Source organism: Lichenostomus cassidix, chromosome Z, assembly GCF_008360975.1.
Source record: "Lichenostomus cassidix isolate B80296 chromosome Z, HeHo_3.0, whole genome shotgun sequence".
Lineage (NCBI taxonomy): Eukaryota > Metazoa > Chordata > Aves > Passeriformes > Meliphagidae > Lichenostomus > Lichenostomus cassidix.
The window spans coordinates 67,094,055-67,121,261 of record NC_139511.1 but is presented as its reverse complement, the minus strand read 5'-3'; the positions used below and the strand labels follow the sequence as shown (position 1 = coordinate 67,121,261).

Genomic DNA, 27,207 nt, shown 5'->3' with positions numbered 1-27,207 from the left:
ATTCATCATCTCTCATTTACTCAGAATTCTCTCCATCCTTATGTAAAACTCACACTAATCACAAATATCAAACCAAAAGCTATTCTCTACCACTCTGCAGCACCAAGCGTAGCAAAGGGCTGGCTGGTGTTTTCTATAGCTGCTGCAGTGCATGTGGAAGCAAAGAAGGTCTAAACTGGTGGAGGTGTTTGCAGTGACTTGTCAGTGGCAGGGGAGGCTAAACAGAGCTGAATCTGCGCTCGCATCGTTTGGACACACTTTGACTTCAGCACCAAGATTTCATCCAGCATGGTCATGAAATTCTGAAAATCCTGGTGGGGAAGGTACAAGGAGAACTTAGGAAACAGTATCAGCAGGTTGGAGAAAATCAGCATATTTTTTACACTGCAGCAGAGTGTAAAAACATTCTGCAGTCTAGTAGATTAAATCAGCATTTCCTTATTAAAGTCACAACCTTCACAGACAAAGGTCAGTGCCTCTAAACACCAAGGTTCACTGACTCTGATAGTGTTATCTGTTGGTGAAATTACAGCTAGCATAGTGGTTTAAAAATAAAAATGTATAAAGCAGCTGTTGTCATTATTCTACACTGGTTAGCTTTTCAAAGGTTTGGTACAGGTGCTTTATCTTTTTTGGTCATCCAGTTTTACCATGTACTGAACTCTGCTCCTGACACCTCTCATGTTTGATTTATCAATTATGAAAATAAATGGTGAGTTGGGCCACTATGAATCAGACTTAATAGCCGAATCTTGAGTGATGTAAGGGATTTATTTCCCATCAGGTCATGGTGCCACAGCTGCAGGTCTGCCATGAGCAACACCAGCACTGAGCCCAGGAGAACTCTGCCTTCCATAGCCACACGGATAAAAACCAGTATGGAACTGTGATTAAAACTGAAATGGAGTTTTAATCCATTTTTAAGTAGGGCTTGTATTAATAAGGGAGCACTTTTGGATATGCTCTGCTCTCCAGCTGGGTGGTTTGGTGCCTTTGTTCACAGGTCTGTGCCTGAGAAGCTGGGAGGTGTCAGCATCCCCAGGGCTGGGGAATTCAGCTGCTGTGCATGAAAATCAATCACGCAAAAGCTTATTTGGCAGTACTCCAGCTGTATCTCCTGCACTCTATCTCTGTCCTGCGGGGAAATCAGGACAGTGATGAAGACTAGCCCAGCTGCTGTGGCATATTTTTCTTAAGCATTTTAAATATTGCTTTGTTCAGTGTGTGGCTGGTCTTGGCAGGAGTTTCTCCTGCGGCCAAAGTTTCATGACTGGAGAAGTTGAAATCTTCTGAAAATGGAAGACAAGAAGCTGATGCAGGAAGGCCAAGCACATTTCATTATCCAAAAAAGGCCATGCTGTGAAATAAAACTACAGGGTGTGTTATTCACACACTGCTGGGAGGCCTGGCAAACTTGTCAGAATTCTGCTAGCTAGAAAATAACTGCTTGCTGCAAGGGGCAAATAAATGGGTGGGGGAGGGCTGGTATCCAGTGACCAACAGACTTAGGAGGAACAATCTCAAAAGATTTTAAAAAAATTAAGATGAAAGATAGCTTTGTTTCTTTGCATTTTCTGCCACAAAACTAATACAGTTTGTCTCCTCTGCTGTTTTGTGAACTTCTGTATGTTATCTGTAAAACAGCACATGAAGCTCAAAATCAGAGTGAATAAGCCATATGGTGGCCCCACTCCAAAGTCCCTGAGGGAAGAGTCCCTGTACTTCAGATCTGAACAGTGATAGGAATTGAAATAGTTTGATAATGCAATGTGACTATGGAGCTTGGCTCTACTGATAAGGTGAGGGAACTAGGAAGGCAGGAATTCTCACTGGAAAATGTTCATAGTCTGGATTTTCATGCAGCTGTGACATGCACCTGATGGGATGCAGAAGAAACAGAGAACTGGGATTGCCTGGCTGTCAGTGGAGCCATGGAGGTCCCAGTTTTTAGGTCTAGGGTACACTGCTGTCATCTGATACAAAGACAAGCCAAGAAACACTTGAGTGACAAAAGCCAAGGGTGTGTTGAGGGCACAAGCCACAGTGGTCAGAGCATTGGACTGAGTGGGGCTGGGGGTGTTGGCACACCTGCAGTGTGGGGGGCAAAGGGGCTTCCAGATGGAAGACCCAAATGCTACCAGTGTCATGCTCTAGGGGTGTGCTGTGTTCTGTGGTATTGACTTGCTTGCCCCAGCCTTTAAGAACTAAAACATCACAGGGGCAGACAGCCTGTTGGTACAGTCTGCCCCGTGATGTGAGATAAGGGAGGGCTGTCTTATCAGAGACAAGGGCTTCAGGGCTGGCCCATTGGTCTCCTGCTCCCAAAAGACCTGTCAGAGTGCAGACCAGCAAAGACACTATAGGCATTGAAAATGAGAGGCCTCTCCCAGGACTCAGACAAGCCCTGGAGAACAAGAGGTTGAAATGACAAGGAACATCACATCACCAATTCAAGTTAATAATCTCTAAGATTAATTTACACAGGCTCAACGGGCACCAAAATCATCATCTGAAACACTTACCATTACTGACATCTGATTTATCAAGCACTCTTCCTTGAAGCACAGGCATGCCATTTCATCCAGCTGCTGCCGATGGGCGCGAAATACAGCCTGTCTGGTTAACAAAAAACACACCACTGGTTACACAGCCTGTAATGTAATCACAGCTGGCCTCAATAAACCTGCAAGAAAGAATAGCCCAGAGGACCCTGCTGTCCTGTTTCCCTGACACTCAGGAAGGGCACATCAGTGGACTGCATTGGTTTGGGGTCAGGATGACCTGGGTGACTGAGGGCTGCTCACAGAGGAGCGACCACAGCCCTTTGTTAGCACATGCAGCACACATCTGCTTTTCACTGTAGGAGAATCAAAGAACAAAACAATAATCTAATTAATTGGTTAATAATCTAATTAAATGGCTTACAACCATGAGTCTGTAAGTAACTTCAGTGACAGACAGAGCAGGAAGGCAGTGCTGCTGTTGATTCCTCTGAGCAAGTTCCACTGATCAACAAGGTATTTTCAGTCAAGTGAATGCAGTCCAGTCCCTGGGAGCAGACAGTAGCAGCTCAGAGTACTCAGAAGCTTTATATCTGCATCTTCAGTGACTGCCCAGCTGCTCTAGCAGCTTTTCTTTTCATTGATGGAATAGCTATGACCCGATTCTTGATGGGAGGTTTTGATATATTTTAGGTACTTTACAGTATATAGGAAGCCAATTAATTACTGAGAACTGCAGTTTGTATTATATTTACTTCTCTAGCATTATACTAGCAGCTCTAATAGAATAATTGGCTTCCTGTGAGATTTTAAAATATCACTAAATAACAAGCAACCATGTTTTTATAACTGCTATAAATTATGATTAATCTTATAAAATATTTAATAGAATGATTAACCATTGGTTTTGAAGTACATATGACTGTGCCATACAAATGAAGGCAAATGTGTAACAAGTCCAGAATTTCTAAGTTTCATTACAAGCAAGACTTACTGTGCCTTTTGTAGGGCTTCCCTCTGCCATTTTCCCATCTCTGATGCAGCACTTGGAGAGCTGCTGCTGGACACATGTGAGGGGCTCTTTGCATTTGCTATTGGCTTATTATCTTTGGTTGCAAATCCTGCATCTGCAGCAAAAGTCTCTTGTGTAAAAATACTCTGCTTTAACTTGGTTTTTAGCAACCCTGTATCCTCACTGCTGAATGATGACTTGGCAGGGTCTTCAGAATGCATGAGGTCCTCGTTCCTCAGTCCTGGCTTGGGCTGCAGCCGCAGGCTGCTCTCCTGAGAGGGAGACTGGGCTGCATGATCCCTGTGTCCCACGCATGTTGCCTCTGAGAAGTATCTCTTTTTAGGTATTTCAGCATTTGTTTCCTCAGCCATGTGCTCAGCACCGGGCCCTTGACTTGAGTTAGACTTTCCTGAATTGCCAGCATTGTTATGCTGACTAACATCAGCACCACACCTTCTGCCACCTGCGTGTTCTTTGCAGGGGGAGTCACTGCAAAGCCCCGCAGCCTGTCTGTCTGCCCTGGAGCCCTTGGATCCGGCTGCAGATGTTTCCGTCGGGTCATGTCCAAAGAACAAACTGCGACGGACTCCCTGCTTGGACAAATGTGATCCCAGGTGGCAGCAGCACGGCTTCACACGGCCACAGGCAGGAGGAATCCACTTGTGCCTGCCTTGAGGGGAGCCCAGCAGGGCGCAGTGCCTTCCCCCATGGCAGGTCTGCTCTCCCAGCTCCAGCATGCTGTCGGTGAGAGCTCTGCTCCTGGTGCACTGCCAGCCCTCGTCCTCAAACCTGCCCTGGGTGTCACTGTCCGGCACCTGCTTCTCACGGTGGGGCTTCTCTTGCTTGGAGGACACTTTCTCTGTTTCAGTTGTGTCCTCACCATCAAGGGGTGACACCAGGAGAGGGGCCATGAGCTCGGTGGTGAATTCTGAGGAATAATTGGAAGACACACGGTGGCTAACTCCGTTTTTTTGACCTTTCCGTTTTACACTTCCTGCAAGAGCAGCCTCTTTATCCAAAGTGGATTCTTCCTTCTCCTCGTGCTGGAGATCAATCTCTTTGCATTCTGGAGTTCCTGATTTCAGTGCAGGAGATACATATGGGTTTGAAGCATCCTTTTCTGGAATTAAGGTGGCTTCACTGGAGTAAACAAGACATCTGTGTTTGGACTTGTACTCTTTGTGATCAGCTACGAAATCCTTGTCATTTCTGCAGCTGCAAGCAGGTTCTTCCTGCAGGCAGTAAGGTTTTTCTGCAGTATTGCCTGGAGAGGATTCAAGAGCTAAATCATAACTCCAGTCTGCAGGAGTTTTGCTGCAGCCTGCATTTTTAATAGATTCCTCTGCCTTTGGGCTGCCTTCACTACAATCCCAGCTGTCATCGAGTTCATGATCTTGCATGGGTATTGCATATTTAAAAAATAAATCCTGTCGCTTTTGGCCTTTTTGCTCTTCTTCAGCTCCTTGTTCTCTTTCATGAAGGAAAAATGAACGTTGACTGCATTTGTTAATGTTTCCTCCTTTCACGCTCTTTTGACTACAGATAGGCGAGAAAGAATCTTCACTGAAATCACTGTCATCCAGATCTTCCAACTGCATCCCTTCTTTGCTCTGCACTTCTGTTGTAAAGCTCAGCTCCTGCTTCACTTGAATCTCCTCGGGCTTGTACTGCATTAAAAACCTCTCAAGGGGTTGATAGTTCAATTTTTGCTGTACAATAGGAGGCTGCTGAAACTGCTGGTGATAAAGACGTAAATGTTCTTCCCTTTCCTTCTGAAATGGAGGCAGATGTGTCCAGGGTTCAACCGACTGTTTAGAAAAAGTATTTCCCCATTCCTGTCCACTGTCAGAGGGCAGATTTCCATCTCTAAAGGAATTATCATCTCTAGGAACAAGCTGTTTCTGAACAGGTTGCACTGTCTGGACTTTCAGGCACTGGACAGGTGCTCTGTTTTGCACATACTTGTCTTGCTGGACACCCTCTTTTGTTTCTGCCATGGCAGCACTTTTGACAATGAAATCATTCACTGAGGGGCTCTTTTCAGAGCCGGGGGAGAGATCATCATTTTTCTTCTTTGTGGCATGTGTTATCCTTAGGGCTCCCTTAACTGGGGTGGTGTGGTGGAAGCAGGGAGTGCTGGTATTTCCTTTGTAGGCATGTCCTTTGCCCATCCTCTTGGGGGTAGAGGTAAGAGGGACACCAGCGGGCTGGACTGTTGCAGGATATGCATTTGGTTTTGCAGCACTTGAGGAATGCTGTAGGCCTAGCTTCACTTTCTTTGGAGAGCTCTTTTCCCCAGGTGGCAAAGCTGGAGTGCTTTGGACACGTTTTGGAGATACATTTCCGGCTCTGCGACGCCTGTTTGCGACAGGACTAGCACATCTAATCCCTTTCTTCAGCTCTTTGACCCTGTAAAAAAGAATCTGGATTTAGAAGATCCATGTCATGTTTTTGGATCAATAACAGCATCTTCAGAACTAATTAATGCTGTCACATACTATGACTAAATATTGAATTTGATATCATGGTTTGTTTTTTGTCAGTGATCTACACAAGTATCAAAAGCCCTCTGTCAAAATGCCTGGACTTTTGGAAAAATCTATAGCAATTTTTTAAAGTGCCTTCTTGAGCAGTGCATAACAGGTCAAGTGAGTGTAAATGGCCTCAGCTGCAGTGAAAGGGGTGGCATTTCCACACATTATAATGCAGCAGAACAACCTGGAACTCTCCACAGCACATCACAGAGTCCCACAAGGCACAGAGTAGGACTTGTAGAGTAGCTGCAGTGGGGATCTTTAGCTCAGGTGATGTGCACAGGGCTGCACTGCTCCTGGATCACACTCACCGGTGCAACTGTGAAGACCCCTTTCCCCTAACAACCTGACTCTCAGGTGTTCCCTTTGCTCCTTTTGCCCCTCAAGTTATCTCTTGTCCTTCTAACACCTGCATTGCACAGCCTGTAATTTACCTCCTGCTCTGTGTAGGAGGGAGGGTGAAGGACTTGCAAACATTCTGAGTAGAATCAATACAAAACTAAACCAAAAGTTCTGATTGCTGAGGTCAGTAATCCTGCAGTTACAGGCCACACAGTGGTATTTCCATCACTGAAAGCTGTCATCAGGAAGTACTTACAAGACCCCAAAAATTTTAAGACAAAACATAAGAGTTGGAATAAGTAACAATTTTATTTGCATTGTGAAGATTCTGTTTCTTGCCTAAATCAATGTTTTCAATACAACCAAAGTAGAATGTCGTGGCAAACATCACACATTACCTTTTCCTTTGCGTTTTTCACCCTGGCAAGACTGAGTTTCACTGCCTACCTGTCAGCATATCGCAGAGTGTTCAGGGTGTGCTCTGTAGCTATGTGGCTCGGTGATACATTGGCTATCATACACGTCTTGGAATTGCCAATGAAAGAGTCCTTTAGCACCTAGGGTTCAAAGGGAAAAAAATTTGTTTCTTAGCAGTTCATGTTCCTTGCACATCCTGTAAATTAGCAACGTCTACAGAAGAAATTCAACATGAGGTACTGTCTTTTTTTTTTTTTTTCTTACATGTAGCCTTCCTGTTTTGATTTGTCTTGCCTTTATTTGTTTACAGTTTAAAATGAATACAAGTATTAATCAGGGCTCTGAACAAGCCCTTGCACCAGATGCCTGCAGGGTGCCAATATGGTTTGAGGAATAAGCAGGTGTTACAGCTGGAGTCAAGAAATACTGATGAAAGCTCTCAGTTACTAACAGAAGATGAAAGACTGGTTTCAGACTGGGTGGGGATGGATGGTAACTTTGTATGAGTCTAGAAGGTGGTGCTTGGGTTTTTGTTGGATTTTAGCTTTTGGGTTTTTTCTTTTTCCCATGCCAATCCCCAGCACTGGCTGGAGGAAATTGGCAGTCAGCTCTAATTCTGTGATTACCTTTAAAATTAAAGTTTGCAAACTTATGCATTTCCTCCCTTTCTCAAGAGAGGAAGGAGTTACTGAACTATGCCTATTTATTAATTTATTTATTTGCTTATTTTTGTTGTCCCTCTCAGGGAAATCGCTCCTCTTGCCTTTCTGCTCCTTTTACCTGAGTCAATTTGCTTTGTCGGAAAGGAGTATGCATGTGTTCCTGATCCAACGCCCGGATGCATTCCTTTAGCTACGAAAAGACAGGAAAAACAGAAGGGAAAAATAAATCAGTCACACACTGGTGAGGAACTGAACTGCATCAAACCTAACCTGCCAATGTCCTGTGTCACTTTTGACTCCTGCTGTGTGTTTGTCCCTTTCAAGGTCAATTTGTACCCTGCGTGATGGCTCTGTGAGCTACACCAAACCCAAGGAGCTGGGTAAATACACACATATTTAGCACACACAGAGCTCCACAGAGCTGCTGCCTGCACCACAGCTAACTAGTCTGAAGCCAGACTGGGTGTACCCCAAACTATGCTGCAGCTTGCAGGGCAGGTGTACCTAAAAGACAGAGCTTTTTGAGCTACATCTCTTACAAATTTCTTCTGGAAATAGCAGATCACAGTATTGTCATGGTGATACAGCCATCAAGCATTTACAACCTTTTTACATTCTACAAACTCCCACTTAAATACCACTATTTCTCACTTTTACAGCATTTTATTAAAAACTGCACCTGTAACAAGTAAGAGATAGAGCTATGGCAATTTTTTAGTCTGCCTCTCACAGTTGCAGTGTCTGAAAGTCTTCCACTTGAAAACAATATGAATATTCAAACCAGCAGCAGAATTCAAACCTCATGGGCTTAAAGGCCTGAAGAGAGTGTTGTGATTATTGAGGCAGAGCTACTTTTACAGGCTGCAGGTTACAAAGACTTACCCAAAGATGCCTTTTGTAATTAATTCAGCCACTTGTAGACTGTCTAGGAATTTTCTTACTTTCACACAATACCAAAAATGTACAAACTCTGATTTTAAAGTTTCTTTTAGAACAGTTTAATGGGTTTACACTCAGGATTGTTTAGGCTGGACAAGACCTTTAAGATCAGGCTTCGTGTTCATGTCCCAGCACCCCACGACACTCAGTTATGCACCAGCAAATACTCAAGAAAGCACGAAGTACAGAAACACAGTTACTTCACAGGCTACCTCCCAGCACAAATACTAATATTCCAGTGCAGGAAAAGCCTCAGTGCAAAAGAACATTTACATCCCCAGACCAGAGCAAGTCACCTCCTATTTCCAGCACACTAAGAGCTACAGTTGTGTGCACTGACTTCTGCACTGCTGGCTCATACCAAGGAACCTGAATCACCTTCAGCCTCACTTAGAGAAGCCCCCAATCACCACTGAGCTTTGCTTGTTTGTATTAAATGAGGTACAAAGCTTTCTGCACCATTTACACTTTCAGGCACTTCTCTTTTATCTTAGATGGCATTTTTCTGCTCCTTTCTGCCTCTGTGCCCAACTGTGTGCACTTATAAAAGACAGCTTGCCTTTTAAGAGGGCGTTTCTTCCTGTTCCTTCCTCCCCATGCATAAATTGCTGGTTTCTAGGCTCTTAAATCCTTTATTTCTGATTTGAAAAAGAAGCCTGGGTTCAAGTGGTGAAAAAAACTGGCAGGAACAGATGTGCTTTTATGAAAAAAATATGGCAATTCCAAGCCAGTATTCTTTAGAAGCAGAAGGGACAAAACCTTCTATACAAAATATATTATACTACACCTAATATTTTCCATGCTATGTTTACCTCTCTAGCTCTAAGAATGAATTAAAAATATTTAATTTTCATCATGAAATCTCTTCCTTCTTAAATCGTCTTTCAGTCATGAGACAAATTAAACTGAACACACTTAGCATCTTGGTTATTTTTTCCCCTCCATGGAATACATACATACATTATTCTGTGGTTCATTTTTATCCTAAAACACATGCTGGTAATTAAATACAAAACCTTCCCCAGACATGATAATAGCTTACTGCCAAAAGACTTTGGTTTATTTCTGCTCCTTCCATTTTTGTTTGTCGATCCGCGTCTCTGGCATCAGCTGCCCTTTCACTGCCAGCCAAGTCAATGAATGATATCCTAGAAAAAAACAAAGTTGCATTTATCTTAGGGGCTTTTTTTTCCCTCTTTTTTTTTTCCTCTCTATTAAATCAGCAGGCTGCAACACATGGCATCAGAAGAATGATTAGAAATGACTACTTTTGAAGAACGAGAAACATCCACTGGAAATATCTGAGACACCAAAATAAGCATAGCAGCAGGAATAGTGTCAGAGCATCTTAACATTAAATAATAGAAAGTGTAGTTACATGTGATGGCAGTGCTCCACAGTTTAACTGATTAGCTGTAAGAAGTGCAACAAATTCTACTCTCCATTTGTAGTTTCCAAAGAACACAGTTAAAAGAATTGTAAGTTTCTTGATTTCTCCTTCCAGGCAAAATGGACAACTGCCATGTCAAATGTGAACTTGGGACAATAGAACAGAAACTTCCAGTGTAGCAGGTAATACACTGAGCTTTCAGTGATCCTTGTATCTTCTTTCTACAAAACTCCATTACTGCCTTTCACATTCCCTAGCTGTGGGTGCCAGCTGCTGTACTGACTGTTGCACTGTATCTTTTGTCCTTCTTTTTTCGCAACAGCTCTGGGTTCTTTTATAGGCACATTTTGGCACCCTTTCCTCACTCCAGCTCCACCTCCTTTTCAGACATATAAAAACCCCGCAGTCCAGATGCCACACGTATATAACCTCTATACTTTTATTTCTAAGCCTGCCTGTTCTGTCTTTTCCTTTCTCCACTGTTCGTGGCTCTCCCATTTTGCCTTGTGTTCAAAATTAGATCCTGGGAAAGGAGACTGTGTGGTAGCGAATGGAACATTGTGTCAGCAGGATTTTGTGACACTCAGCAGTAATGTAGATACACAGATATTTTTCCTCAGACCTATTTCTTGGGGTTGTTTAGTCTGGAGGAAAGATGACTGAGAAGAGAAACAATTAGTTTTTAAATATGTAAAGTGGATGCCACAAGAGTAAGTAAACTGCTCTGTCTGTCCACTGCAGATACCATCACAGTCACACACTCAAATTATCTGGGAGGCTTATGTGAGGTATTCTGATTCTTTTGGCCAAAGGCAAACATCTGTAATGGGATCATCTCCACTTGGGTTTGTCATTCGAGACTCTCTTTGTAGTCAATTACAGGACAGAAATGCTTTGAGGGGCAAATGCATCTGACCTAATTTAGCTCACTCTGCAGAACAGCATGAATTGGATCCCAGAAGTGACAATTTCATTCTACTGACTTCAAAGGTGATGAGCTCACACGTGAATATGTCCACTGCAGGCATACACCTTTAGCCAAATTAAACACTGAAGAGGAAGGAATGGATTTGATTTTCAAACTCCTTCACTGGAAATTTGTATGGACAATTTTGACAAAGCTCTCACACATGTGTCTAAAACATTCTCCCTGGAAACAGAGAAAGGACTGTGAAGCTTCTCAAAGTCTCTGTTAACCCAATTAATTCTAATTTAACTCACACTTGTGCACTAACACCTTCTCTTTGTCTCTTGGATGTCCCTTGGCTGGACATCAGCACTGAGCACTTCTGCTTCTGGTCTTACCTTCCAAATGCCCTGTTGGCTGTGTCTTTAATTTGAATTTGGATGACGGCATGAGATCGAGAGGAATCTGAGTTGACTGCAGTAGCTCCTGTGCTACGTTCTTTTCCCCCCTTCAAAATCACCTGCAAAATAAGGGGGGCAAAATCCAAAAAACCTGTAAATAAAACCACGATCTCTCAGAAAGAGATCTTGTCCTCCAAAGATGAGGAAACATTGTGAAGGAAGGTTCATTACAGCCTTAAAATTTGGCGCAAGGCAGTAATGGTAGACTAGATCCCTTTCAATATTTCTTTTGAAGCTTTGTATATGGACTTGCTCACAGTGACACCACAGGGCTTATAGAGCACACTGCAAATAAGAAGCTGTGGCATCACACAGTCACTCAGACTGGCAAAATATCCAAATTATAAAATTTAATTCCTTTTTACATTGCTGACATACTTTTGTAAGACTCTAGACACAACCTAAGATACTCATGAGACTATTGCTGGCATACTTTTGTAAGACTCTACACACAACCTAAGATACTCATGAGACTGACCATTTGTTGTGTCTTTTTAAAATTTCACTTTCTCTTGCGGTAGATGAATACAGTTATCCAGAAAGTTGTACAAAAAAATGTGAAGTGCCCAAACCTTTCTAAATTTCCATAACTAAAAAAAAATCATGCCAGAGTAAGGAACAAACTTAAAAGTTTAATTATACTCAATACAACAATAAAATAAGAAAACAAGGAAGGATGACAAGGCAGAAGGACAAAGGCTCTTTCAAGGTGAAAATCTGGATAATTTGGAAACTTTAAAAGACTGTTGCAGAAAGTCTAACATTAACTTCAGCAGAGCATGCATGGAACAATCACTAAGTTTGCTTCTAATTTTAAAAACAAATTAAAATATTGCCCAGCAAAATCAATACGTTCTCAGCTGATAGATGTGAATTATTCATGCTTTTTAGGGGCCAACCACTGCAGCTTCTGAGCTTTATATCAGTGCCTAGTGCAGGTAATATCTGAATCAAAGCCATTAATGTGTAGTGAATAAGTAGGGATGTATTCAAGGCTCTTTCCATGTATCTGTTGCAGAATAGTCAGAAGCTCTGAGTCAAGCCAGTGACATATCTGTGTTCAAAAGGGCCTGTGAAAAATCTAATTTTTTCCCTCAAGATATCTGTAAGAACGAAGTCATTTAATAGCTCTTCTGTGTGTGGAATATGATAATACCAAGGACTGTAAATCAACCATCCAGCAAATTTGCACTCTAACTTGCAAAAGCATTCCCAGTTTGTCTTGAAGCTTGGAGTTAATGGGAAGATGAAGAACTAAATTAAGCACAATGTAAGTAGACAACACCATGCCAATTTTAATGAGTCAGTTACAATATCAGACACTTTAACTGACATTCCCTTACAAAGACAGGAATTAAACTATGCAAAGTCAGGCTAAATAGAAAATAGATTTAACCAGTTTGCTTGTTGCAGGACAATACAGAAAATTTGCCAGTGTCCTTTTAGAACTCAGCCAGGTAGGGAAGGAAAACTGAAGCTTTGCTCATGGTGAAGGTCAGCTACCATTTAAAGATCTTAATTTTACTTGACTGTTCTCATGCATACACATAAGCAGTGTTTTAATCCTAATTCAGATAACTACCTCAATCTTCATCATTTTCTAATTTCTTCTTCTAATAATTTTCAAGTTTATATATTCTGTCCCAAATCCACAAATCTTCTACACACAAAAATGTATGTATAGCTCATAGAACCCCGACATATCACACTGGGAGAAAACACATACCCAGCTTTCAAGATCCCTTACTGGGACACTGTTTAATTTCTGGAATCTTTCCCTCAGGAATGGCAGCAAAAGCAACAGCTGTGAATCAACTGCTTGCATGTGGCTAACACAAGAAGAAGCTTCATGGATAGAGGTACTTTTAACAGTGCCCCCTTGGTGCTCTGCTGGGGTTGCCAATTTCAGGGCCTTAAACAGGAACACACACTTGTGCTACACACCAAATAATCCCTGTAAGTGGCATGCCTCACAAATTGGAAAATTGGGCTGCAGGAGACAAAGAATGCATCCCAAACATTACCTCCAACAGCTGATCTACAGAGTCCACCTGAACCTCTCGCAGTCCAACTATCTGAACAACGTGCTTGCCATCTTCTCTTGCAAAAAGTCTGAAAAGAGAACAGCGCAGAAAGGAGATTTCTGAAATCTCAGACAGCAGCAATGGCAACACATGTTTGTGCAGGGACACTGAGAAAAAACAATCAAGGCTACTGAATAGGGAGAGGCCCTGATGTCATTCACTTATTTTCAGAACTGAAGAGCTACTTAATTTATAGCAAGTACCACTGACATTTCACTAAAGAGACATTATCAGTGCATTTCTGCTAGTTCAGGAATATAATAAAGCAGGGAAGTAAATTACCATGTTTACATTTTGGAGTTTCTGTCTCTCTTTAAACTACATCTCAGGCTCCTCTAAGTCCTCCTCAGACTGTAAATTTTGCTCTGCTTATGTTCTCAAGATTTTTGCACAGGATTTTAAAGCAGCTCCTATAGCCTTAGAGTCATATTTCAGCATCCCCTGCAGAGGCTTGCTGGGCTGAGTCACTGGGCTGCCAGGTAAAGGTGGCCAGGGAGAAGGTGAGCAGGCTCTGCAGCATCAAGCTGTAGGAGATCAACAGGATCTTCAGAGATTGGACTGGCAAGAGCCAAACCCCCACTGGCACAGCAGAAGGGACAGCCAGAGTTTATATTTGACCAGGGAAAGAGGGACTCCACAATGGTTGATGCAATACAGGCTGTTTGAAGAAGTTGTGTATGTCCCATCCTCGGAAATGTTCAAGGCCAGGCTGGATGGGGCTCTGAGTAACCTGGTCTAGTGTAGGTTGTCCCTGCCCAGGGCAGCAGGGGTGGCACAAGAAGATCGTTAAGGTTCCTTCAACCCAAACTGCTCTGTGATTCTAAGACAGGAAATTCTGCACACAAGAAGCTTGTTTCCCTACCTATGCATGTTCAGCTATTTTCTTATTACAATGTAAGCAAAAGAGCCTGAGCCTGTATCTGAAACCTAAGTTCTTATTCTTTCCCCCAAACAATAAACCAGGAGTCCTATAAATGTCACAGTATTTACTGTCAGATCCTGCATTCCTCCCTAAGTAGCTGCTAGGAAGAACCCTAATTAAATACATAACTTTTCTATAAATGCTAATATGTTAAATGTAATTGCATGAAAACAGTATCTGATTTCTAAGCAGTAAGTGATTCAGAACCACAGGCTTACAGTAAAACATGTTTTTATTTAAATACCTTTTCCTTCCATTTAGCAGGTCATAAAGCTGTCCACAGTAGATCTCATAAAAACTGATGAAAACAATACGATCTTTCCTGGATGGTGCTGCTTCCAGGTGTCTAAAGATGTCCTTGGCAGCCAGGGCATAGAGCCCTGGGTTCCGGTGATTCCCCATCATGGTGTAAGTCTTGCCAGCACCAGTCTGCCCGTATGCAAAGCAAGTTGCATTGCCTCTGTGAAGATAATGTATGTGTTTAGTATCACATCTGATTAATTCACATCTATTAAATAATCTTCTGCAATGTTGGTGTCTACCCATAGTGGCAGCTTAGCAGTGAGGTTTGGTTTGCTATCCTCCCTGGGAAACTGCAGAACACTTAACAATGATTTCAAAGTATATTCTGTGGAGATCTGATGTGGCACAAGGTGCTGGCTCTCTTCCTTTCATTTCCCTGCCCCCCCTTAAAAAAAAGACTTTGGATCTGGCTCAGAACTCCTGGCAGAGAAATGGGTAAAAATGTAGGGCTGTAGCAATCACAGTAAACAATTTCTTGCCAGCTTAGGTTGCAGATTTGCCTCACCATGGTGTCAGATTAGACCAATGCCAGCAGGAGGGATGGAAAAGTAAGGGGAAAGCTGAGAAAAAAATAGCATAATCTCTTCTGGTGGCATTACTGGATTAGCTGTAATGTGAATTGTGGCTTTAGTGATTATTACACAGCAAGGTACGAGCCTCATTCTCCTTTTTCACTTTCCTTTTCTCAAGATCACTATACTCTGTCTCTGTTGATGACACTTGGAGATTTTCAGTAACAGAATACTCCATTTTGTTAATTTGCAGCATGGATACATAATCTTTTCCTTCAAAGACTCAAAAATGTAATTATATTCAAGCTCATTACCTTGCATGAAAATAAGACCTCTCATGTAAAGCCACCATCAATTTCCCATTAATCAGGAAGTACGTAATTATGATTAAACCTCCAAGCAAATACAAATCAATAAATAAAAATAAATCACAAGGCTATTAATAACTTCTATTGCCTTGTGAATTGTATAAATACATGCAAAAATATCTCTCAGCAGTCTCAGGAAAGAGGTAACCTTATTTCTCTACAGATGAGTGTGCTCTACCACAGAGGGGCCTTTGTTAAGGGTAAAGATTAGACTTCAGAAATCCTGGAACACATTTTTTTTTATTTCAGGCTGGCCGTGCTGTCTCTTTTTTGCACCTGAGATCTAATTTTACCTTCCTCTGTAATTGAGATTTGCCACCAAGTGTGAAGAAAGTTTTCCCTGATTTATTTTTGTCAAAATTTCAGTCAAAGGTATTTTGAAAGTGGGAAGGTATGTGGCAAAGGTGAAATGAAAGTATTTTTCAAAAGATGAAAAGCATAAAGGAATATTCAATCAATATATAAAATTGGAAAACAACAAGGCAAAAAATAACAAATGCAAGCACTGATGCCCTACCCGTTAAAAATATGCTGAATGAGAGGATAAGCTGTCTTCATATACACATCCTGATTGGTACATGACTCCCCAAAGACTTCATCAAAATAAAAAATATGCTGAAAAACAAAGATGATCTTTACATGAGAATAAATACATTTCATTTGTTCTCTAATCCCATTCAAAGGTAAAATGAAATATGAGAAGTCTTTCCAGTGACGTTGGATCAGGTATAAAGTGATCTAGCACACTTAATATGCAGCATGACCTGTGTAGGAACACACCAATCAAGACATTCATGGTAGGGTAAAAAAACATAAAGGAAGCAAAAATGCCTCAATTTCCCATCATTCTGAAGCATAACATACCAGAGCCTTTTAGCAAGAACAAAGTAAGCTAATTAAAGAAAACCTATTCATGAAATGAATCAGCCTACAGATGTACAGTGAGGCTGTAACAGTAAAAAGAACTGAGAGCCAATTCTTGACTCTCTCAAAATCAGTTCTCACTTGTGACTAAGTTGTGATTAATTGTGTCTGTTCTTAAAAACTTTTTGTGCCAAAGAGAGAAGCTGTTCCTAAGCAAGCTGGATTGTCTGAGCTCAGAAGGGAGCAAGAAAACCCAAACTTCCCACACTCCAGATTTGACTCAAAGAAGCATGGTCTGCAGAAATGACGCAGCATGTCTCCCACTGAAAAAGGTAGCACATGAACCAAGCCCCAGAGAGCTCCAGACTGAATTTTTACCAGATAATCCAAACAGCTGTTCCTAGGAGCCAGAATGTAAAAATAACACCCAGGAGAGCGAGAACGCCTTGCTGCTTCTACAAATCAGTTTTGTTCCTGGTGCTGTCAGTCACAAGTGAGAATTTGACTTATGACAGCACAAAGTATCTGGGAGTAAGAAACAAAGACTAAAAGGGAACTTAATTTTCAAAAGCATTTGAGGAAAAAGGAAGGGAAAGGATGATGGTCTATGTGATTTATTGAAATGGACCCACAGTGCTGAAACAGTGAAAAGGGAACTCCTCACTGAAGTACCCTGGAAAGCCATCAACAGGCATTTCTCCTGCAGCAATGGCACGTAGCACAGGGTTTATTTTGCCACATACAAAGAAAGCTGCAAGAGACATACTTCTACAGTTTAAATTCTGGCTTCAGGTTTTCTGGCACAGGCTGGCATAAATCAGAAGCAACTCAAATATAGACAACTCTGAGCTATAAGGAAAGCCCACCACCTATTTTCAGTGTAAGAAATACTAACAGCTTTTTTCTGTTTTCTCTCATGGAAACTCCAAGCTCAATAATCTTTACCCGTCCATGCAAGTGACTGGCCCATAACCACAAAATTCAATGGAGGACGTTACCTGTAAAATATATTGTGTAAGATCAACTGCCTCCTTCTTCTCGTGGACAAGTAGGGTTTCTTTATCTCTCACTGTGATGACATTAACCTCCCCACGTCTCACCTCCCTCAGGCTGAGAGGACGTTTTCGGACACACACTCTGATTTTTTCACTCTCTGTCCATGGAGTCTCTTTGTCAGAAGTATTGGATCTACAACAATAGTGGAGGTTGACATTTTAAAATCAGGTCACAACAGAATGTAGAATGTGCATGAATTTGTTACTTTTATCAGATGTTTCTATCTTTAAAGTTTAGCGAAAAACTCCATAATGCACCTCATTCTTACATGGTGCATTTCCTGATGTTTTTTCTGAAATAGATTGATGCTTTTTGTACACTTCTGTTAAAAGAATAGTTGTGTGTACAGCCACACTCCTGAACTTGTTGCTGGACTGGCATATTTTCACTTATACACAAACATGAGATCAAAACTGGCATAATAAACAAGTTAATATAATGAAATTTAATCTTGCTGAAATTATTTGCACTCAAGATTAGTCACTTAATCATGTACAATAAAAGTATGAATAGATCTCGAAAGTGAGAAGGTGTAATATTTAGTTGCTTTTCCTCTCGTGCTGGACTTTAATTCTTCCCATTATATAGACTGTCCAACTCTTTACAAAGTAAATGACCCAAACTGGCAAATGAGATAGCATCACCATGTTCCTATTCAGCTCAAAAAAAGAAAAAAAAAAAAAGGAAATATTGATCTCATTCTTGTCTCCCTTTTGGTCTTTCTTCATAAAAAGGCTATGCAGTTTCAGACCACAGACAAAATTGTGCTCCTGTGTTTTGGCAATTCTACTCTAGTTTCCTTCCAAACACCTCAGAAACAAGGGATCATTCCATGTTTTGTTGATTAACCTGCTGTGTAATGCTTTGTGATGCTGCAAAAGTAATGGGCTTGAATTTAACCAAAATGTATTTATTACACTTCTCCCTTCTTCAAGCTGTCTTCAGCCAAATCAGTAATGATTTTCAGCCAGGATTTGAATTTCAAATAATCAAGCCCCAACTTGCCCAAAAGCAGTGTTTCTGCCATGCTGTCTGAATGCCAAAATCCCTTAACACAGCAACTGAAAACTCATGTATACCAGCTGTCTAACAAATTGAAACCAAACCCACAAGTTACTCAACATATTACATCCACAGGCTTGTGGTATTATTGCTGTTGTGTTCCATGATTCCCCAGAAGCACATGAGATGCACCTTTAAATCTCAAGATGTGGTCTTCAAAGACCACACACAAGTAATCTTTACTTGTCACTGGAGTCCCTTTAATTTTAGTACAGCTTTCCCAAGCAGTTCAGGATTAGGCTCTGCATTTAAATGGAAAATTCCTCCCTCAGAAAAGAAAGGCAATGACACTTGAAATAAGATGCTTCATAAGCTGGTGTGAGCTTATGGATATTACTAGGCACCAAATGTTGTCCAACAAATGATCAGAGGTTCTGAAGTTTAATCCTTGTGACAGAGACTGGATTTGGTGACCTGCAGAAAGAACCTGTTGTGCTGTAAGAGCCTGAAGTAGAAAAGATTGCAATATTTGGAGAAAGGAAAAACTGAAAATTTAGAGGCTCTGTTAATGAGAAAAAGGGAATAAATTCTTTCTAATACAGAGGCACATTTTGTTGAGTATCTTTTGTATGGGAATAGAATGTATGTTAATTCTACATGCTGAACCCAAAGTTTATATTTGCTACTAACTCTTTAAAAATATAAATTCTATTTTACAACAAAATAATTTTTCATTACTAGGGAAAAAAGTCAAACAAAAGTCTTGACAGAGATCATCAGAAACCTGACTAAGTAATAGGTCAGAAGAGCCCCTATGCCTTTGCAAAATCAAGCTATTTGCTGTGGGCAAGTTCAAAATAAATTTGAACATATTAGAAGAGCTCTTTATCTTTCTGCCATCTGAAATAATGTCTGTGTTTTCCAATATCTCTCATAGGTGAGACTAGATCAGCCTTCACAGTGGTCAAATCACAAGGTGGCATGGGAATGGATGGATTCAGTGAAGCAGTTAAGCACTTGCAAAACAGTAATCACAAACCTAAGTGTAAGCACGCTGCTCCAAGCCTGCCTGAAATGCACAACTCTCCAAACAAGAGAAAATTAAGTTGAGGCATATCAGGAGGAGGATGCAGAAAACCCACAAGATGAACCATAATGCTAGGCACAGAAAAATGTGCTTAAGAAAGAAGAGAACAAAGAAAGAAAATGAGAACAATGAAGAACATGACTCTACTGCAGGATTAAAAATCTTTAACCCCTCTAGCTGAGCCATTAGGTTTTATATTTAATCATTTTTTTAATTTGCCAACACTATAAAACCTGTCCTACTAGCTGCACCTTGGCTCAACTTCCAGAAGAGACAGAGAATGCACCGAGGTATCAATATATATTAGAGGTTAGTGCACTTCTCCAGAAGGTGGGAATGATTGTTTTTCCAACCAAGGGGTGTTATAAACCTTTGTCTTGCACTTCACAGTTTAAGACCTCTACTTACTATGTCACCTTAGTACTTTTCCACTGTGGCAGCAGCATCTGTTCCTCCAGGCTACATGCTCTCTCAATGGGAGCTATAATTGACACCTCAACTTCATGGATCTTTCCATGAACTAAATCTTTCCCCACAGCCTTCCCAGACCAGCCCTAACTTCACTAAACTACCTCTCTTCACTGCATTTTAACTACCACGACTGCATTGCTACAAGCTAGATACTGGTATTACATGTGCAGAGGTGTACATGCTCTGCTGCTGAATCAAGAAAAAAATATTTGGTGCTTTTAAAATGTTGCCAGGGTAGATTTACCAGTGATTCATGATAACCAGTACCAAACACTGGGAAAAGTATGGTAGTTACAGATCATGTGCCTAAGGAGCAGCTGCAAGGCATCCCTCTCACCACCAGGTCTGTAACCCTCCCCAGCTGCATTCATTCTCCTTCCTTTTAAAGCTTCAGATCAGAAATTTCTTTATAAACAAATATGGCCATCACAGCCTGTGTCCCTTCTACTGGGAAAAGCTGGACAAATTTAACAACAAGCAAATTTAACAACAAGCAACAACAAACTAAAACATTGGAAAAACAATGTTTTAAAAGATAGTCCTGTGGAAAGACAAAGATTGGCTCAAATACCAAGGAAACAAAGCCTTAAATCCTGCAAGACAATAAAGACTATTCTTAGACAACCTTGGTGAGTAGCAGCTGGTCAAATTCAGATGATTCCTGCTATAAGACTCTGAGAGTTGCAAATGTTTATTAATATCTGTCTCGTCTGAAAGACTTTGCATTGCTCTGTAGAGCTTGGATTGCTTCTCTGGAGGTGAGGAAAACAGATTCTGCTCCACAATTAAGAAAGAATTAATTATGACTAACCTGAAATATTAGCAAAATTAAGGTGACTGATTATTACCTGATAAAGGAATGAGGTAGTCCATAATTATACCCTGAAATATGAGTTACTCTTTGTACAACAGGAGATTCAGAATCCCCCAGGAGAGGAGCAATATCATCAGAAACCGTTGGACAGCTCAGGTCATTTTTTGTTCCAGGAGTATTTACGTCTCTAGTTAATCTGATCAGCTCTGAATCGTGTGGTGGAAGGTGTCCCAACATGTCTCCTACATTGTTATTTTCATTGGCACTGAAATCAGGTGGATGATATAATTCAGATTCAGAGTCTTTATCTGTTTCATCATTTTCTTCACAGAAGGTGTCAAAACGCAGCTGTCTACGGGGACCTGACCTGGTCACCTGAGGCTGAATGAAAAGGCCATGTGGTTGAAAATCTTGCTTGCTTGCGCCTGCAATGCTTTCCTGTCGTGTAATTTTGATTATTCTAATGAGCTGAAAAAGTCGCTTGCGGTCATTTATGTCATGGACCCCCAGTTTGGTGTAATCTTCCCCAGAAAGTTTGGTGAGCTCATCAATTTTCTGAAGACCAAAGGCAGCAAAGTGGGGATAGTATTTTTCAAGTCCTGCCTCACAAAGGCATTCATGAAGGCACGATGCCATCTTCAACCTAGAGCCTACAAGAAATCAAACAAAAAAAATATTGGAATCATATGAAGCATTACATATGACAAAGTTAACTAATGAAGAAACTGCAAGTTTACTGATGCCATTACCTACAGTTAGGCTAGAAGCTTGTTAAACTCCAAGTTTACAATACACTACACTGCCAAACACTACAGAACATAGCAATAACAACAATGAACTAAAACATGAAACAAATATTTTATCTACGAAACTTAATTTAAAAATTGTATACAGTATACTACAATGTATAAGAAATGCACAGAGCAATTATTACTCACTGCCACAGAGTTCCTACACGCCTGATGTCTACTTGACGAATGCCACAGCTACTGAAACCCTGTCCTCAAGCTATAGAATGTAAAATGCCTAATTTTAGACACTCAATTTAATATCAAGGCATCTGGTCTAATGTGGTTCAGCTACCCCTGGTTAACTAACCAGAGAAGAAAAAATTGCCTTTGTCCTCACCTCAAGCTGTCTAATTAAGACCATTCATCTTACAGATGAACTATAGTAAAGTTATAGTTTTGTTGTGTAACTTTCTCTTTTATGTCACAAATCCTGAGAGCATTTCTGAGTCTCCTTGACAGAAAAACCAAAAAAACAATTCTGCAAAATGTGAAACACAGCATTTCTCTAAATTTATATATGCCACTGGAACGCCACACTTGCATTCTTGGGAAACCCAAAAAAGAAACATGCATCACTGAAAAGTATGTCTCAAACCCCCCAGCTTCCTCACTAATGTCTTACTGGCAATGCATGGTGCAGCTGTCTGTATACCCATGGATTAATATCTGCAGATATTTTTACTTGTTCCATAAAACACAAAAATGATAGAATTTCAAGTTTCGGTTGCCCTCCTATCTTTGTTCAGTCTAGGACCTTAACAAATACTGCTCTTCCTCATGTTTGGAGGTCACAGTTAAGACTCAACAAAACCAAGTTAAGTCTTCCTCCCTGCAGTTAAGGGTAGATTCTTTGTGAGGATTTTCAAGGCTCTCTACAAAGGGATTATATAAGAAAATAAGGTCGCTCCCAAATTTGAGTCCATATAATTAATTAATACATTATTAAATGTTGAAGTAATAATACCAACAAAATAATGAAGATTAACATATAAAGTGCTGACTGTGTAAGATGTTACAGAGGCCAAAAAGTACAGTAGAGAACACCTGAAATATCTTGGAATCTATGCTCTAGATGAAATTATGAGATTGAGTAACAACAAACTCCAAGACCAAAAAATTCATATGTAAGTGAATTTATTTAATGTGTATGTAATGTGATTCTGAATCCTGAGGTAAAGTCAGAATAACTGCTGAGACTACTAGATCCTGGGAGGGGGAAATCAAAACTGACAAAGAGGACAGAAAACCTAGAGATCAGGGAGGCTAAATATGACATGTGTGCAAGGGTTTCACAAGCATTCACAACTTGCCAGCCTCTCTAACATATAAAAATCCACAGGAACCTGAGACTTCATTTAAAGAACTACATTTTGGAAAAATACCCTTCCTCACATTAGGTAGCTTAAAATGTAAAACCAGTACAGGTCTGGTGCAACTCTCTGCATGACTGCCATGGGAAACTTCTTCTGTTTGATGAAAGAAGCAGCTAGAACTCAAGGCCAAGACACCAATCTCAAAAGTGGTGAGAATCTGTTAAAGACAAAAATAATCCAATAAATTAATTTTGTCTACCCTCTATCTGTATCCTAGATTACACCTACATTCTTTACATGTCCTTACATTAAATACAGAGTGTCCCTAATTCAGACCCTAATTCAGCGTTAACCTCTGCTTGAATAATAATAGTGAACATAGGCGAGAGAAAAAATAACAAAAAGGGAAACAATGGAGACACTTTCTAACAAAAGGAACAGCAGACAAGGGGAGAGAATAACAGATTTGAAGGTCAAGTTTCTAATTAAAAATGAAACAAAAATATATTTAAATAGCTAGAATTAACAGCTTGTCATTATATGGAGTGACAAATCAGAAGAATTCTCAGCATTAGGATAATCCAAGTAATGCAGGTACTGCAGAACATACAAGAGCCATGTAAGCAGCTCTCCATGGCTAATTGGCTAAGGCTCTTTGTCATGTGAAAGCAAATGAATGGTTTCTTAATGAGACCTGGTCTCTTAATGAATCTGAGATCTGCCTTCCCAGGTATAATAAATCTTACTGGATCTAAGTGGTTTCAGGGACAACTCCAGTGACTCCTCATTGACAGTACAGGTATTTCACAAGCTACGAAAACAAAATATTCACTAATAAAGGAGTAACAAATAAATTAACCATGGAAAAAAAATTGGGGGTTGGCATAACGATGGGTTCCAGCACTTCTGATTACTTTAAGACTCCTGAGTATTCAATTGCTAAAAGACCTTGCAAAGTGGTTCAAACATGAAAGAACTCAGGGAAAACTGCAATTGTCAGTGAAACTCCTCTTGGTTTTCAACTGTTGATGCTCTAAAAAAACTGATTATCTTTCTCCTCATTAAAAGAATACTTTAATCATCCACCCCTGTAGAGATCTTTGTGTCTGAAGTCGCTTTTCCTAACAGATACATAATTCTTCAAAATAAATTGGCTTCGTGAAAACTAAGGGGAGGTTTTCTGGAATCTTAAATTGTTAATGCCACCTTCTGGCAAAAAAAAGGCAGAACACTTTTAGTCTTGTAACAGCCAGAATTTCCTTGGTTACTTGTTTGTTTACTCATGAGCACAATGTGTCAGGGGGCAGAAAACCATAGCATTCTTCAGTGTGGTATTTTCATATCAAAACCTTGTCTCCCAGAAAGATATGGGTGGCTTCACTGAAAACAGGGTTGAGACAAAAGGCTAGGACTTCTTGAAATTGTTTGGTATAACATACTTTGAGAAAGAGGTGAGTGTGGAGATATAATTCTCCATGTGCACCCAGCCTGGCATCTCTGAGGCAAACATGAGGTCTTCACAACTTATTTTTTATGCCAACAAGTTTTACAAAGATCTTAAGAGGCTTCCAGATGCCGGCAGTGGATAAGTACTTATAAAAAAGCATTATAGTTATATATAAAGGGACCAGCTTTAGCCACAGAACTAGATTGCAGCTTGTCATCACGGAATTCTTCCTCAGCTTCAGTACTAGAGGTTTTTTAAAGGTCATAAAGCTGATGATAGAAAGGTCAGTTGTAAATAATAGAAAGGAGTGGTTATATTTTTCTATCCTAAAGGAAATTAATTTACAACAAGATTATGCTCTAGGAGCTGACTCTCCATTTTAAAATGCTTTTAATTATTAATTACCTCTTTCACAAGATCTTTTCCTTCTCAATGCACTTTTCAAGGTGGAGGAAAGGTCTTCAAAGATACTCAGTGTGTGTCAATCACTGTGTATAAAATAAATGATGTTAAATCCCCATAGAGATTATTTTAAGAATAAAGCAGCCTTGAACCACTATATCTTGATCATTATTAACTTCTGATATATTAAAGATCTCAGCACACCATTCACTTGAAAAACCCTCAGATGTCTTGTTATCCCACTGTAGCTCACTCACACTGACCTGACAATTTTAGATTATTTTCACTGAGAGTCCTGTGTCACCAAGAGAGAACACAAGAGTCATTATATCCATTCTTTAAACTGAAATAAAGTGAAGATGTCTTATGTGACACTCCTACAAATGCAAACTATACATTTTATCCTGCATAAGGTAACCACTCTTAATCATAAACTCTGGCCTGATCATTAAATAATTTTATTACTCATGATTTTCAAGTGTATTTGATAAACATAGAAATTTTTAATCAGCGTACAAAATATAAACACCACCTTGTTTTTCATGTAAATCATCTTGCTCTACAAGGACCTTATAAAAATAAAAGTTAAGAACTTTAAAAGTTTGTGAATGTAAGTAGCAGGTGGGTGTTTCTTCTCCTGATGGCAACTACAGCAGCATACTGTACTCATTTCTTGCAACCATTTTACCTCAAAAAATATCTCATCACTTCAGCACAGGTTCTGTCCATGCCAAAGAGTTTGCTGGTTTTTTTTGAAATACAGAAGCAAAGAATGAATATGGAAAAGGGAAACTATTAACTCATAGGGAAAACTATTAACCCATGTCACTACTCATGTATCTTCATTCCTTATTCATTTGAACATTAAGCTCTTTTTTTTCTTAAGGTGATCCAAAGCCAAATCTGATTTAACCCTCCAGAAGTGAAAGGCTAATTTGCTTTTCCAGAGCACCACACAAAATGCTTTACCTTTAATCATTCTGACCCCATTCCTTGGGATTTAGGGCATTCCTGTGAAGAACAGGGTCAGGCTGCAGCCACACTTTTTAAAGACAAGCTCCATAACAAGAGATAATCGGTACTGTAAAAGGAGTCCATGATTTTAGTTTAATGCAACAGGTAGGGATCTGTGAAGCTGTGTCTGACGTTGCAGCAGATCCCTTTGGAAGATCATAGGATTACTGCACTGTGCACGTAAACAACATGGCATTAAACATCCCACTGCTCCTTGGAACAAGGGCTGGGGCAGCCTGGTTTGAAGCTGAACACTCACAATAGATAACCACTTACAGCTTCACTACAGCAAAAGCAACTGGAGAGGAGGGAATGTTTTTAATGATAAATGACAACTATATTACAGCTGGAGCTTGACACAGGTCTGATACCTGCAGCAACAAGTAAGAAATGGAGGTTTCCTTTGCCACTGACATACCTTGAGCAAATTGCTAAAACTACCATTAATGTCATTAAAATTAGCTTGCTAGTTTTAAAACTAGCCTACTAAAACAACTAAATATTGGGAATTCCTTCTTTCCCCACAGAGCATATCAGAGTATTTTATTCCGCTGTCCATACTAATTAATGCCATTAAAACTGGCTTACAAACAACTGAACATTGGGTTTTTTGGTTTTTTTTGTTTCTCCACAGAGTATTTCAGAGCATTTTATTCGTCTCTCCATACCAAAAATAGCCTGGTGAGCTCAGCAGAAGAGGCTCCATCCTGCAGCTGATCCCGACAGCTGCCAGGAACAGCTGCATGGAGAAGGGGAAGTGTCCAATATTGGGATATCGAATATTGGAAGTGTCCAATATCCACCCACGTGCCGAGAAAATAACCCACGGGTTACAGCACGGTGCCAATTATTTGAAAACTGCGCCTGAGCTCCTCCTCCCTGCAGCATCTGCCAAATGGCCCTCAAGGGCTGTTTTATAATTTAAAAATGTTATTGTATTTTAAATTTTAAAACATTTAAAAATATATAATATAATATAATATAATATAATATAATATAATATAATATAATATAATATATATATCAAACTAAACTATATACTAAGCTATAACTTAAATATTATTTGAATATTTTATATATTGTGCATAATATAAAAAAATATTTTTAATTGAATGTACATATTTTACATGTTATATAAATTATATATTAACTAAATATATATATGAGATATATCATTGAAAAAGAAAAAAGTATAACTACAAAAATGCAGCAAAACAAACCGCCACGCGTCCGGACTTGCACCGCGTGTCTGAGGGGGGGACGTGTCCATCCTTCCCCGGGCTGTCCCACCACGGCTCTTCCCCCCCTAGAGCGCTCTGGGGCCGGTCAGGGCGGTGTCCCCGAGCGCTCCCAGCCCCGCTCGCCCGCTCGCCCCCAAGGCCGGCTCCCCTCACTCACCGGCCGCGGCACCGCTCTGCGGCGGCCATTAAGCCGCGTCTCCATGGCAACAACGCTTTTCCCGCTTCAAACGCCCGCGCGCAGCCTCGCGCGCACGGCCAGCCAATAGAGAGAGGGGAACGGGCGGGTGGGGCGTGTCCCGGCGGAGAGAGACCAATCGGAGGCCTTCTATGCTTTGGGGGCGTGGCTAGGTG

The 27,207-nt window shown here is 40.5% G+C and overlaps 1 protein-coding gene across 6 annotated transcripts; it reads right to left on the bottom strand.

The window, feature by feature from the left end:
- KIF24 (kinesin family member 24) lies at window positions 1–27,141 on the bottom strand. Of its 6 annotated transcripts, XM_085043057.1 has the most exons (17): window positions 27,014–27,045; window positions 24,865–24,978; window positions 24,605–24,687; window positions 23,499–23,563; window positions 22,832–22,969; window positions 20,683–21,298; window positions 17,217–17,406; window positions 15,872–15,969; window positions 14,416–14,631; window positions 13,190–13,277; window positions 11,103–11,224; window positions 9,450–9,555; window positions 7,587–7,658; window positions 6,837–6,946; window positions 3,496–5,922; window positions 2,523–2,616; window positions 1–311 (listed from the first exon to the last, which is right to left on the bottom strand). In XM_085043057.1, the coding sequence occupies exons 6-17, from the start codon at window positions 21,282–21,284 to the stop codon at window positions 171–173; spliced, it is 4,266 nt and encodes a 1,421-aa protein (XP_084899183.1). In that variant the 5' UTR covers window positions 21,285–21,298; window positions 22,832–22,969; window positions 23,499–23,563; window positions 24,605–24,687; window positions 24,865–24,978; window positions 27,014–27,045; the 3' UTR covers window positions 1–170. The 6 variants fall into 6 exon arrangements, with proteins under 6 accessions (XP_084899183.1, XP_084899184.1, XP_084899181.1 ...); XM_085043058.1 differs by lacking the exon at window positions 24,865–24,978 and having other exon boundaries at window positions 27,014–27,141; XM_085043055.1 differs by lacking the exon at window positions 23,499–23,563.
- Window positions 27,142–27,207: the final 66 nt, after the last annotated feature.

Excerpts from the sequence above, each read along its gene's own strand:
- KIF24 (XM_085043058.1), bottom strand. The coding sequence starts at position 21,284 with ATGGCATCGTGCCTTCATGAATGCCTTTGTGAGGCAGGACTTGAAAAA. Across the intron at positions 13,278-14,415 it reads CTGCTAAATGGAAGGAAAAG|ACTTTTTGCAAGAGAAGATG; the intron begins GTATTTAAATAA and ends TTCTCTTTTCAG. Across the intron at positions 11,225-13,189 it reads CTGTAGATCAGCTGTTGGAG|GTGATTTTGAAGGGGGGAAA; the intron begins GTAATGTTTGGG and ends CTTATTTTGCAG.